The sequence below is a fragment of the Biomphalaria glabrata genome, chromosome 11, assembly GCF_947242115.1.
Source record: "Biomphalaria glabrata chromosome 11, xgBioGlab47.1, whole genome shotgun sequence".
In the NCBI taxonomy this organism is placed as follows: Eukaryota; Metazoa; Mollusca; class Gastropoda; family Planorbidae; genus Biomphalaria; species Biomphalaria glabrata.
Window position 1 is genome coordinate 30,621,173 of NC_074721.1, and position 14,239 is coordinate 30,635,411.

At 35.2% G+C, this 14,239-nt stretch overlaps 1 protein-coding gene across 10 annotated transcripts in view; it reads left to right on the forward strand.

Moving 5' to 3' along the window:
- Nucleotides 1-9,243, forward strand: part of LOC106065669 (signal transducer and activator of transcription 5A-like) — a 31,103-nt gene extending 21,860 nt beyond the window's left edge. For 9 of the 10 annotated variants that reach the window (XM_056045422.1, XM_056045424.1, XM_013224548.2 and 6 more), the window contains 8 exons: nucleotides 153-288; nucleotides 416-465; nucleotides 1,212-1,306; nucleotides 3,400-3,521; nucleotides 4,683-4,841; nucleotides 5,497-5,551; nucleotides 5,773-5,868; nucleotides 6,647-9,243. In XM_056045422.1, the coding sequence (XP_055901397.1) occupies nucleotides 153-288; nucleotides 416-465; nucleotides 1,212-1,306; nucleotides 3,400-3,521; nucleotides 4,683-4,841; nucleotides 5,497-5,551; nucleotides 5,773-5,868; nucleotides 6,647-6,740 (807 nt within the window). In that variant the 3' untranslated portion in view covers nucleotides 6,741-9,243. The remainder of the gene's footprint in view (nucleotides 1-152; nucleotides 289-415; nucleotides 466-1,211; nucleotides 1,307-3,399; nucleotides 3,522-4,682; nucleotides 4,842-5,496; nucleotides 5,552-5,772; nucleotides 5,869-6,646) is intronic. The other variant, NM_001311260.1, reaches the window with a different exon arrangement.
- The last annotated feature ends 4,996 nt before the right edge of the window (nucleotides 9,244-14,239 follow it).

Below are 14,239 nucleotides of genomic sequence, written 5' to 3' on the forward strand. Positions count from 1 at the left end.
GTAGAATAAATTCAGTATATATTTGAAAGACACATATGCAATTGCAAAAAAACCCTAACTTTATTGATAGTTTCATATAAAGGTTTGAGAGCTTGCTGGGCTAATTTTCTTATGTTTTGGCCAGAATTCATGTAAATATTTTTGACATCTAGGGTAGAGACCCATTCTTTGTTCCTGATCAAGTGGAATGGAGCAGACTATCAGAGCAGTTGAACTTAAAATGTATTGCATGTACAGGCACATCTTTAAGTCAAACTAATCTGGCCTACTTAGCAACTAAATTATTTGGTAAGTTCAACATAGAATCGAATCATATTTAAAATAATTAAAAAAAGATTAGTAAGTTATATATATGTTAAAAATGATATTGTTTTTGTAATCGTTTATTATACCATGCTTTCATATTTTCTTGTAGGTAATAAAGATCCTAATACTTCACTGGTTTCATGGGCACAATTTAATAAGGTGAATCTTACTTAAATTAAAAAAGAAAAGTAAATGAGATAAGCCTTTTGTGAGTCGTTTTAAAGTGCTGATTGTGTTATGTGAATCATTCGGTGTGGAATACTAAATATGTTATGTGATTCAGTCAGTACTGCAGCCATCTTGACAAGTAGAAATTTATTTTACTGACAAATGCAAGCTTTAAGAGTGAAAGTTACATTTGTGTAGAATTATTTATTTGAGTATATATGTAAAAGATACACTTGCAAATACAAAAAACCCTAACTGTATTGATAGTTTCAAATGAAAGTTTCAGCGTTTGCTGGGCTAATTTTCTTGTTTTAGCCAGAATCCATACTGAGTATGTTATGTAAATCATTGCAGAGTACTGTTGTATTATGTAAATATGTCAATACAAATTCCTGAGTGTTATATGAATCTGTCAGTGTATAGAGCTGACTTTTACAGTGTGAATAAAACTTTGGCTTTTGGTTTGATCCTACTTTCTCTTCTTGAGTTATGCATTTGGTAAAAATGTAGCAGATCATATTCAAAATTCAGTTTACCCAATTTTGTTTCTTGCTCAAATGATATATATTTGTAAGATTTGTGTAACTTAAGCTTTGTCTCGTTGGCCCAGTTGGCATCAGAACTGTTGACCTTATCCAAGATTGGAATACAAAATAAATAAATTTAAACTTGTAAAATAAGCATGTGTACAGCAGAACTGTTTTATAAAGGTTCCTATTTCTGTTGTTGTTTCCTAGGATCTATTACCCAACACTACTTTTACATTCTGGGAGTGGTTCTTTGCGATTATAAAACTGATCAAAGATAATTTGAAAGATTTTTGGAATGATGAGTAAGTATTTTATTGAAATGTTTTGGTTGTGTATGATGTTAGTGTATATTATACATTTTGTTTTTGTCTGTATTTGGTGTCTTTTTCTTGGTGACAGCAGTTAGAAGATAATAAAAATTATTTGCTTTGTGTGTGTTTGTTAGGCAAATTGTTGTCACCCACACTAAGTACTGAATAACAAGCATTTCATTTACCTTTGTATGTTGAATACTAACACTACATAGTAACTTTATTTTATCTTTCTTACATTTCTTTGTTGGTTTTTTAATTCTTGTTTTTTTAATTCATTATTTTATTTTGATTACATTGCATTATATTACCATGACACTAAACTTACACTTAACCATTGGTGATAGAAAAAATATAATTTTACATTTCAATCTTGCTATTAGCTGATTCTCTCTTCATGGGAAAAGATTGAAAGATGGTTGGGTGAGTGAAAGTCTGGAAATTCTCGAAATTAGCAGTAAAGGTGATAGTGTCAGGCTATTAATGTACATATCATGGGTTTGATCCCCATACTGTCAAAATTTTTTTCTTTTCAAGACAGTCCATTAGAATCAGATCTGATTCTGAACCATCCAATCAGATTTTGTATCTGATCAGATTCTGATTCGATCAGATCCAATCATATTAAATCTTATCCTGATCAGATCCAATCTGATAGCTCTTGTCAGACTTAAAATTGTATTCTTAAGATATTATATTATGATGTGAGAATATTAGAAATGTTAATGCATAATTATCATTATTATAATAGCTTTTCATGCTTATAGCATGCTCAGAGCGCTATGGTCCAATCTCATTTGTGGACCAGTGGGGGGAGGGGGTATGTGGGAGAAGGTTTTTCCATACTGCCTTTAGGGGCTCAGTAAACACATCCTCAAGCCCCCTTCATAGGTAGCCTAGCCAAGATCACACTTACTTAGCCTCTCGACCACGCATCCCACAATAATAATAATGAAAATAATCTATCTTAAGTTCCGCCTGACAAACAAACCATGCACATGCAGTTGGACATGAAACAACCAACTATGTGGATGATGATTTTATAAAATAATGAATTTAATACTATGATATATACATGATGATATGATATAAATGATGAATAAGCAATGGTGATATATAAATATAGATGTTAATTAAGTTATACTTAATTTGTAGTAATTATAAAAAAATCTAGACTTATGAGATATGCAACTCAATAAATAATACTATTATATTAATATATAAAAAAGGAAGCACCTTGCATAATGGAGTAGTTTTAGATCTGTTCATGCAGTATGGGCCCTGGACTGTCATTTGGTTGTCTAGCCCCGCTTGCTACCAACCATCTTCGTCCTGCTGGAGGTGTGGAAGTAGATTATCTTCCACTCTTAAGGAACATCCAAAACACTGACAATAGCAGTCAAGGATTTAACATGGACACTTCTGAACCAACAATGAAGCGCCACTCTGGCAATAGCAGTCAAGGAATGACACTGATACTTCTGAACACCAACACTGGCTTTGGTAACACCAGCACTGACAATGATGATACTATCACTGGCACCCTATAGAAAATAAACAACAAGACTAGTGTCTAACTTAAAACTTTGAAATACGAAATGAATCCATGTTAAAAATATCATAGAAATGTAAAAGAAAAACTTAACCCTAAATAGGGGTCAAAGATTCCAACCAAAGAATAGGTCCTAGGCAATTAGGCTATGGCTGTCCACTAGCTTAAAGGCCAAGAATCTTTTCCTGACCCAAAAACATGGCTTATTTCAATAATTTCAAGATGGTGGCTTGCAGCTAAAAGTAAGAGATGTCAACTGACATCACAAGAAATCATGGCAAAGTGATAAGAAAATAAAAAACTCAACAAACCCTTGAAGTGTACCAAATGACATCATAGAAAATTATGACGTAGCACCTGTGCTATATTAAGAAAGCGGCTCTCTCTTGTGTTCGGCATTATTTAGATACATAGAACATATAATCCTCACACTAAAGCTAACTGACAGCTCTTATCTGATTTCATTTCATCATAAAGTATGATTTTCATTTATTTATATATTTGTTACTTATTATAATCTTTTTTTTTACAGTGCTATTGTAGGATTTGTGAGCAAAAATCAGGCACAGGATTGGCTATCAAAGAAACCAGTTGGAACATTTCTTTTAAGATTTAGTGATTCACAGCTAGGAGGCATAACTATTGCCTATACAGGTCAGCTTTCTTTAATAGTGTGAACAAAACAAAAACAAGTTGTTTTTCTTTCAACAACTATTGACCTTGCAATTTATTTCATGTTCTTTTCCTAAATATAAAATTTGGACTCTATTCAAATAAAAGTTTACTTCTCTGTTTTGTTTTTTTAAACCTATGTAATTAATATTATTATACCTTTATTATTAATAAACTTACTATTAGAATAAAAAGTTTGCACCACAGAATTTGTAAATTTGCTGAATCAAAAAAAAAAAAAAAAAAAAAGGCAAAGATGCTTAAAATTATTGGATGGCTGCCTTGTCATGCGGTTTGTGCGCTGGACTGTCATTCGGACTTATTGATAGTCCCGGGTTCAAACCCTGCCTGCTCCCATCCCCTGTCGTCCTGCAGGATGTTTGGACTAGGAAGTAAATTATCTTCAACTCTGAAGGAACATCCGAAACGTAAAACATTTTATAAAAATGCTTACTTTTGGGGACAAAAGACCCCATGTAGACAGAAATAGATAGTAAAGCTTACTGAATAAAGACTAACATAAAACAGCTTACTTAAAATACTAATATGCCGAAGTAAAGATATATTTCAATACTTTAGGTAGGTCACACAAACACATTCTTAATATATAAAAAGGGATGGAACCTTCCCTGAGCAATAACTGTGACTGATGCCTCACAATGGAGATATACTCATACACTGCCCTGAATTTCAGGATATTGTTTTACATTTTAAGCCCCTGAAAAAAGATATGTATTCTTAGGAATATTTGTTTGAACTTAAAAGCTTGAAACAGTAATGACATATATTTTTTTGAACATTTTCTATATTTAAAGTCTCTCTTTTTTTTTTTTAAATTGCCAGATATTTAGAATATTTGAAACTTTTTTTTTTGGTAAGAATAATGAAAATAAAAGTAAGTTGTTATTATGTATTTCCAAATGGATCAATGAAACAGTCTTAGTCTTAAATGGCTGGGACATAGGCCTACTAGAGTAACATTGTGTCTTTTTAAAAATACATTTTTTTTCCTAAAAAAAAATCTACCAATTAGTCAAACATATATAGGTCTAGTAAGTTAAGTTTGTTACTCATTTATTTGAATTAGAAAAAATAAATATGCTTATTTAATAGGTAAATTCTTTTTCAATATGTATTTACTAGGTCTTAAACAGGAAGTTCTGAATTTAGCTCCCTTCACTTCAAAAGACTTTCACATTCGAGGCCTTGCAGATAGATTGAAGGATTTGGATAATTTGGTTTATCTTTATCCCAACAAACCCAAAGATGATGTTTTCTCCAAGAACTATACTTTAACAGATGGTGAGGTTATAGTGCATGTAAATGATGCTGACTGATTAATCTTTTTGATTTCTCTTTGTTTACAATTCCTTCTGTTAGCTTGCAAACTCTTCATGGGTGGATACTGGATGGGTGGACCAGTATTTAAAAAACAGCTCTAACTATGGTCCTAGAAATCTGACAGCTTATATATATCTTAAGGAAAATAATTACTACCTAATTAGCCCCACTGAAAACTGGTTTGACCTTCATAATTTTCAAAATATAATCATCTTAAAATTAAATTTGGCTTAAGTTGTTTTATTTTGAATACAGCTTAAGCAGGAATTACTGCAATTGACTCAAATGTTTCTTTGTATTCAGTCAAGAGTTTAATAAATAAATACATGCCCATGAACATTTTTGCACCATCTTGAGCTGGACTGTCTATAGAAGAACATGATTGTGCAAAGCTCCTGCATTAATGAAGCATTACAAGAAATAAATTGAAAGAGAAATTATAGACCATCATTAGCTTTATATAGGAGAAATTGATTTATTTTAATATTTTATTTTGTTTTACTTGTTTTTTTTTTGTTTTTTTTAGATAATCTAGTTATTTATAACTGCACAAAATTTACACAATAAACCTATAGTTGTGAAAGTTTAAAAGATATTTTTTATTTTCATTTTGCAGAGGGTACAACTAAAAATGGCTACATCCCATCACTCATTAAGATTACATTACCTAAGTAAGTCTTTCAATTTATCATTTTATGTTGTACAGGTCTTTGATAATCAGCGACGCCATACATCGTACATATTTTTGTATAGTCATCATACTTTTTTTCTACTTAACAAATAGGTAGAATGGAAAGCGTCTCCATTATTTAAATAGGCATGCTTTTAATTTAATGAAAAGTTGATTCAGAATGCTTTGAACACTTATATTAGTTCAACTTTTTCCTTATAGCGGTTTCCACCACACTGCAGAATCAGAAAACAAGCAGCCTTGCTCTCCAGATGTTATCTATGAGTCCACTGAAAACTCATTGCAGAATATGGAAGAGTGAGTTACTGATGGCTATAGCATAGGAAGATGTTATAATTAATTGAATTAATTGTTATCAAAACAACATTATTTAGAAAACATTCATTACAATGAATGTGGTATTTTGACTAAGCATATACTTTTAGACTTATCCCACTTATATACTTGTACCATAATACCCAAGTTACAACATCTTGTTTAGTCAAAAAACCTGTCTCATCAGTTTAGCAAGAAGAAGAAAATTAATTAAAAAAAAAACTTGAAGGGTTTTAAAAAATGTATTCAGTTAAATTTCCATTTTCAAAATTTTGTTTATCTATTATATAAAGCAGAAAGTAAGGCGTGTGTATGTATGCATGTCCCAAATAAAACTTGGCATAAATGTTCCTTGGATACTAAAAGGAAAATAAACATTTATAAAGTACCCCTAAAACAGACTTGAACGTTAAAAAAACCCAAATAGTTGCCAAACTCTATAAAAGTAATACAGTTTCATGGATCTAGATCATATAGCAAAGTTTGCATGAGACAAGACCAAAAGGTCATGTATGCGCATAGTAGGAAATCTCATGAAGGATAGATCCACTCTTCATAAAGTTAGCTCCTTTAGTACTATTTTTATTTGCTTTACTTATAACATTATTATTTTGTTTAATTGTTTTTAATACACTATATCAGTGACTGCGGGTAATATATGGCTAGTGGTATATAATTTATAAATCTGCTAAGATATTTCACAGAAACATGGTTAAAAATATTTGTAAGTTTGATTTTTTAAAAATTATTTATCTTTCAGACTTCCATTAAGCCCCAATATGAATCAGGAACTAGACACAGACTTTCCCAACATGATGGCAGACCTCCTACTGAGTAGCATTATGTCATCTTGAACATTTCAGCATTACTTTCTCCTACTTAGGAAACTGCCCTGTGTTCAACTATGAACAAATATTACATAACAACTGGAAACAGAGTTGCTATATTCATTTGCTTGAATAAAATAATAACAAACAACATTCAAGTTCCTCTGAGTGTATGACAATTCATTTTCATGCCTTACTTCTGCTTCTAAGTAACTGTGATGAACTCTGCTAACTACAATTTGTGCTAGAAAGTGCATTGACTGCACTAGGAACACAAAAAATTTAAGTAAAGATCACTTGGGAAAATAATAGTTCAAAGTTGTTAAGCCCTTGGCTTTTGGGATACTCTTTATTCAGAATTAGGTGGTCCTGTTTGATATAGGGGTGTGGCTTAATCCAATAGCTACTTTTCCGGTTTTAAAAGTAACGTTTAACTCCTAAGCAAAGAGGACCTGAATTCAAACACATTTCTCAAGCCAACACAATAACCACTCTGCTAGTGGCAAGCCTATGAACATGAAAGATTGTATAGTTATTTATTGTTTCTATAGTTCTCATCCTATTTTTCATGTTGTGTTCCCTAAGACTCAGACAATGTCCTATCATCTTATACCACCACTTCAGTCAAGTTTAATTTTTTTCCCTTGTTTGAGGTACCAAACTAAATAATGAATGAATTTTTTTTTTTTTTTTTACTGGTTATTATGTTGTCAGGTAAAAGAAATAATTGTGCAAAATTCCAGCTTGATCCAAGATTGGGTGTGGGAGAAATAACTTGTACAAACTTTTTACCAAACAGAGTGAGTTGATATAAGCTTTGTAAAAACAACAACACTACTGGAAATTTTTAAAAAATAAATTCCCCAACAAAAACAAAGTAATAAAGTTGTTTTTAATGCTTATTACACCAGGAATAAAGCATCAAAATAATCAAAGGAAAGGAAATCTAAAAAAAAATAAAATATTAATACTATTGCAACACCTCCCATGGATAAGAACATAAGTATAATTTTAAATAATCATATAAAAATTCCTTACAAAAATGCATAGCTTCCATTTTCCTCATCAGATCTCTGGCTGTTTGATATTTCTCAAAACTAACAGAAGAAATATCTGTTTCCATTAGGGTCTTGTTCCACTTGTTAAGCACTTTATTATTCTTAACTGTTTTGTTCATATTTGTAATGAATCTGTATTTGAAGTTATGTATTTGTTATCATAATAAAATGTCTTTTATTTGTGTTATTTGACGTTATCATAAAATGTCTGTAATACTTGTGTCTGAAACCACTTTTGTCTTCCTGTGATTTTATAAATTATGAAAAAATAACTTGAGATATGTTTTGTATTTTTTTCATTTTGATGTAAATAGCTTCCCTAAATTTATCCTGCATTACTTTCTACAATTGTCTCAAAAGTATCATTTTGTTACTTTCTATAACTTTGTACATTAGTCTCAAAGCATCATTCTGTTACTGTCCACAACTGCATTTCACTGGCCAGTTAATGTCTTTTCAAACAGGAGGTCACATTCAGTAGTGGACTTGAAAGATTGATAACCATTAAATTTAGCTTTAGAAACATTTGATTGTGTTATTAACAAACAAAAAATAAAATCAGGCAGAGCTTGCCTTCCTCTTATCTTGAAAATGTGGCCATTAGATTTGTATGTTTCTGTCATGTTGAGGCCATTAATGTATATTGTTCAATAGCAGATTTTATTCATGCACCTATCATTTATTCTTTATTGTGAATGGACAGTATTCATTCACACATCATTTATGTTGTATAAATGAATAGAGGCTATTCATGCACCCATCATATACACCAGTGACAAACTTTTGTTTAAAAGCTGGTCAACAACTAAAACAAAATATTTTAACAGGCCAAATACTTTTTTTTGTTAAAACTGTGATATGGAATTTCTTTGTTATTATTATAATGAAACTAATATGATGTAAGAAGCTGCAAAGTTTTTGATAATAGTTCATCAAAATTTGGTTGAAATTGAGATTTTAAAACTGAACTGAAGTGCTTATTCATTAATCTATTTATGACACTGCTTTTTCAAGTTTCATTAATGAAAAAAAAAAATCTATTCACAAATATATAGATAGGTGAATATAAAAAACATTGCACAAATTCTCTGAACATGTGAGATTTGGAAAACTGGTTTTAACACTAATCGAACTCTAATTTTGGAACATGTAGAAATAATTGTTGTGGTGATTTTTAGAATTGTAATTCATTTAATTCAAGCCGCATGTCTGGGTTCACTACTTTACAGTACACAATAAAAGGTGTACACAAATATATCAATCTTTGTATGAATGCACGGAAGTATTAAAATATTTTTTTCAAATTTGCCATGAATTTTTCACAATCCCTCTGCTGTCTTCCTTCAAAACAGTGGGTAGTTTGAATCTCATGAAGTGAATTAGCTAGCTGATTGGCTAATAAATAACAAATAGCTTAAAAACCTTCAAGATTGCCCCAAATATCGTCAATAAATTTATTTTTTCCCCTTGTATCTTACTGTTTTTTGTTGCTTTTTTTTTTAATTTTTTTTTTTGAATGCATTATCAACTTGATGACTGTCAGATCCATAAAATGGTTTGGTTGCCAAAGAAAGGCATCTGCTGAGCTACACTGGTCACCTCAGGACTACAGACAACCAACAAACAACTACATACAACCACAGGCACTTTAATGGGAAACAACCTCCACAAGATTATCAGTGCCTGGTTGTGTTTCCATGTCCTAGCAGCTTTTCAGAATTTAAAGGAATGAAGCTCCCATCCTTGATTAACAAAACAACAAAAAATAAAATTCAGAAAAACACAAGAGATAAATGCATATTTGTTATTCTATAAAGTTTCCTTTTCAGGCCTTGAGATCTATGGGACAAATGATGTAAAGGTCTTCTGTTTCTGTGGCCCATGGTTGATGCTGGTGTTATGTGACCAGCACAACCACCAACCGCTTTTACTCTTTCAGACTAATGTCAGGTACCCATTATAGCTGGGTGAACTCAGTAGCATCCAAAGATCCTGAAATTTAATATCCCAGTCATCACCAAGATTTGAACCCGGGACCCCCATAGCCTATACCACTCAGCCACGGTGCCTCCTGTTATTCATTCTATATGCTAGAATAAATTCGTACAGGTGCTCCTTCTTACATAGCGCGTTTATACCATGAATTATCTTCTGTTTTGAAGCAACATCTTTAATTTATAAGATTGGCTGGTAACAACTATTGCAGTTTCTTATTGTGAGCACCTGAGAATAAAAAACAATCACGAAAAACATAAAAATACTTGTAAAAAAAAAACAAGCTTATTTGAAGTGTTATTGTATCAATTAGTTTGGATGAGTCATATAATTAAATTTTTATCTAATAGATCTAGACCAACAACAAAAAATAAAGGCAATTAGAAATGTTTTTACCAATTGTTTTTGTTTAGCGCTATTTTATGCTTTTAGAGGATTTCTTAATACGCTATAATTTATTCACTTATCTGGACTCTTTATCACTTATCTAAATCTGTTGAGAAAATCAATAGGGGGGACAAAGAAAGGGATATCATTATCTGGGTGAATTTTAACATAATCGCTTTTTAAAAGCATTTATAACAAAAAAAAAAAAAGAATGACCTGAATTCGAACTCAAGCTGACCTTCTAACCACTCTGCTAGCAAAGAGCTTTAGAATATAGGGGATTGTATACCTATTGTTGTCCCAAACTTTCATGCGGCGACCTCACAACCTATAAAGGGAACTAATTTGGTTTTTATCACCAGGTTCAGTCAGGTACAATTTCTTTCCCTTGTTTAGGATACCAAACAAAATGATTCATTACCAATAGCTGATTGGTTAAAAAATAAAAGATTCTTATTGTGTTGTCAGGTTAAAGAAATAATTGTACAAATTTCCAGCTTTAGCCGAGATTGGGTGTCGGAGAAATAACATGTACAAATTTTCTGTTGACATATTTCAACTTCTAATATAAACCAAGTTAGTCTTCTAATATAAACCAAGTTATGTCTCCTAATATAAACCAAGTTTTAAATTGTCTCCTAATATAAACCGATATATCTTCTTTAAAATTAATAACATTGTATAAATTCATTTTAAAATAAATATATAAATAGATCATTCTCGTTTTTAATGTGTTATCCTAAATGATCAGGGCAGCGGTTTCCTCCATAGCTCTTATGGGTGTTGTTTTGATTGCTTCTGTCATTATCCTATATTTTGAACCTTGTCTATTTTTCTTAGGTTGGTTTGGGCTGCTGAGCCCCATGCTGTGGCACCATATTCTAGTACAGGTCTTACATAACTGGTATAGGTCTTTTTCAAGATGTTGTGATTAGCTCCCCAATCTGTGCCAGCTAATTTTTTCAAGAGGGATAGTCTCTGGATGCCTTTACTCTGTGTTTTATCTATTTGGTTTTTCCAGGTTAGTCTCTGGTCATAGGTGACTCCAAGATAAGTAGGGCTGTCATTTTTTTCTAAAGCTTCCTTATCTAATGTTAATTTTATTGTTTGTTGTTTTGTTGACAGTGAGAATATGGTATATGTTGTCTTTTTTGTGTTAATTGACATGCCCCAGTCTTTGGACCAATTATTGAGTTTATCAAGAGCATCTTGTAATCGAAATTTCGATGTTCCTACATATTCTTCTGTGCTAATTAAGGCAAGGTCATCTGCATACATGCTGCTTTTAACTTTTTTTGGTAGGTTTTGATTTAGATCGTTTATGAATATTAGGAAAAGTGTTGGGGATAGGACTCCTCCTTGGGGGACGCCATTTTTTTATACCCACTGTGTGGCTTCTTTGTCCTTGCATGCAAACTATTGTTATAAACCTGGTGGTGGCACAGATGGGGGTAGTGGTGTGAGTGTAGTCAGCCGACGCAAATCGCCCCAGGCCAGCGCTAGACGAGCGGTCAACCGTGACGAGTTTCGACGATCGGCCGAGACGAGTTAACAACATGAAGGTTCGAGTAGGATCGGCGTCGTGAACAGAGCTCAGGAGCGTCCCAGAATGGTCGAGCGACGTTCTGTCCGGTTCTAGAAGGCCAGTAGGGACCCTATTTAAAGAGCGGAGGTGTCGCAGTCAAGACGGTTCAGAAAGCGGGTTTACGACAGGAGTTCAGAACACGGTCGACTACAGCACAGTTCAACGGTGTGGTCCAGTACGGAGCATTACGACGGTTCAGTGCGGAGTACTGTCAAGTACAGTTGAGACGAACGGCGTCTTGATCTTGGTCTGTGATCGAGTCCGACACAACGAACCCAAGTGTGTGAAGTCAGTCCCGAACTGTTGAACCCAGTGCAAGCCCGGAACGAGACGGAGAGACCAGTGCAAGACTTGATACGGCGGAACGGTGTTATCGGAGAGATTTTTGTTATCGCAGAGATATTTGTACTGTTCTACGTGCTGCCAATTGTACAGTATTGGCTGTTATTTATGGACATTAAACCTTTACGTTATTTTGGAGCCCTGACTTGTCAAGTTCTTTAAGTTGGTGGTGTATGGTGCAGTTTGCAGAGAGCCTGGATAGTGAGATTCGTAACACTGGTGTCAGAAGTGGGATCGGATCGTATCGGATAGGAACGGATCTACTATGGCTCGTCTGAAACTGCTGTACGAACTCGAATTGAAAGAACTGAAGCGAGAGCTACGTGATCGAGGGCTGAAGACAAGTGGAAACAAAGAAACCTTACAAGCACGCCTCCGGGAAGACATAATGGAAGAAGAGGAAGATCCAGACACGTATCTTTTTCAAGTAGAACCAGATATGGAGGAGCTCCTGAGCTCAATGCTAGGAAACATCAATTCCAAGATAGATGCCATGGACACCAAGGTGGACGCCAAGATAGATTTCATTGTCTCGGGAATCAAAACCGAGTTAGTGGCTTTGAACCAATGCATACCTGCTGTGGAGAAGAGAATCACCAATACTGATGTTTGTCCAGATGATAAAACAAGTGAGAGGAGCCTTGGTGGTGATCATGAGAACCCATTGAAACCTGACGAAGCTGTTGAGAGACATATGCAAGTCGAGAGATACCAGCCAGGTCTGCACCCAACAGACGTTGGTCCCGCTGCCAAGACTGGAGATGAAGGTCCTGATGGTGGTGAAAAGAATCCAAGGAAGCTTGACGTTGAAGTTGATGGACATTTGCACGATGAAAGTCATCGACCAGGTCTGAAACCAACAGGTGATTGGCCCGATACTGAGACGATAGAGAGAGGTCCTGATGGTGGTGAAGAAAGCCGAATGGAGCCTGAAGCCGAAGACGAGGGACCTTTGCACGAGGAGTGTTACCAACCTGCCCCACGAGCATGCCCTCCAGACAAGGCTGAAGATGATGACCTGTCCCACAATTCCCTGACCTGTGGATTTGAAGCCTATCCCAGTCCTTCTTCGCAAAGCCCTATGAAGCCACCTCTTTGGTCAACAATCTTGGTAATCCCTGCCCTAACATCCTATACCTCTCAATGTGTCGATTGGCTGTCCTTGGTACCGACCGACAAGAGAGCGATGCAACCACAAAGTCACTGCAACAAGAGGACGATCAACTGGAGGAAAAGAAGAAGGCGACTTTTGCGGAGTGCAATATGGATGACCATGCGATCACGAGGTCGATACAACCAGATGAAGGCTAACTGGAGGAGAAGAAAACGTTTTCTGAGTTCCACGTGGATGGCGATGAAAGCACGACGGCGAGGCAACCAGGTCAAGGCAAACTGGAGGAGAAGAAGGAAGCGACCATTGCTGACTGCAACATGGATGGCCCCATTAAGCTCAAGACGCAAGCCAACTGCCAACGATCGACCCCCACCTACAGCGATGAAATTTCACAGCCAATGTCAGGAGGTTGAATCTGCCCGGGACGGACAGATCTAAGGAGGGGGCAGTGTTATAAACCTGGTGGTGGCACAGATGGGGGTAGTGGTGTGAGTGTAGTCAGCCGACGCAAATCGCCCCAGGCCAGCGCTAGACGAGCGGTCAACCGTGACGAGTTTCGACGATCGGCCGAGACGAGTTAACAACATGAAGGTTCGAGTAGGATCGGCGTCGTGAACAGAGCTCAGGAGCGTCCCAGAATGGTCGAGCGACGTTCTGTCCGGTTCTAGAAGGCCAGTAGGGACCCTATTTAAAGAGCGGAGGTGTCGCAGTCAAGACGGTTCAGAAAGCGGGTTTACGACAGGAGTTCAGAACACGGTCGACTACAGCACAGTTCAACGGTGTGGTCCAGTACGGAGCATTACGACGGTTCAGTGCGGAGTACTGTCAAGTACAGTTGAGACGAACGGCGTCTTGATCTTGGTCTGTGATCGAGTCCGACACAACGAACCCAAGTGTGTGAAGTCAGTCCCGAACTGTTGAACCCAGTGCAAGCCCGGAACGAGACGGAGAGACCAGTGCAAGACTTGATACGGCGGAACGGTGTTATCGGAGAGATTTTTGTTATCGCAGAGATATTTGTACTGTTCTACGTGCTGCCAATTGT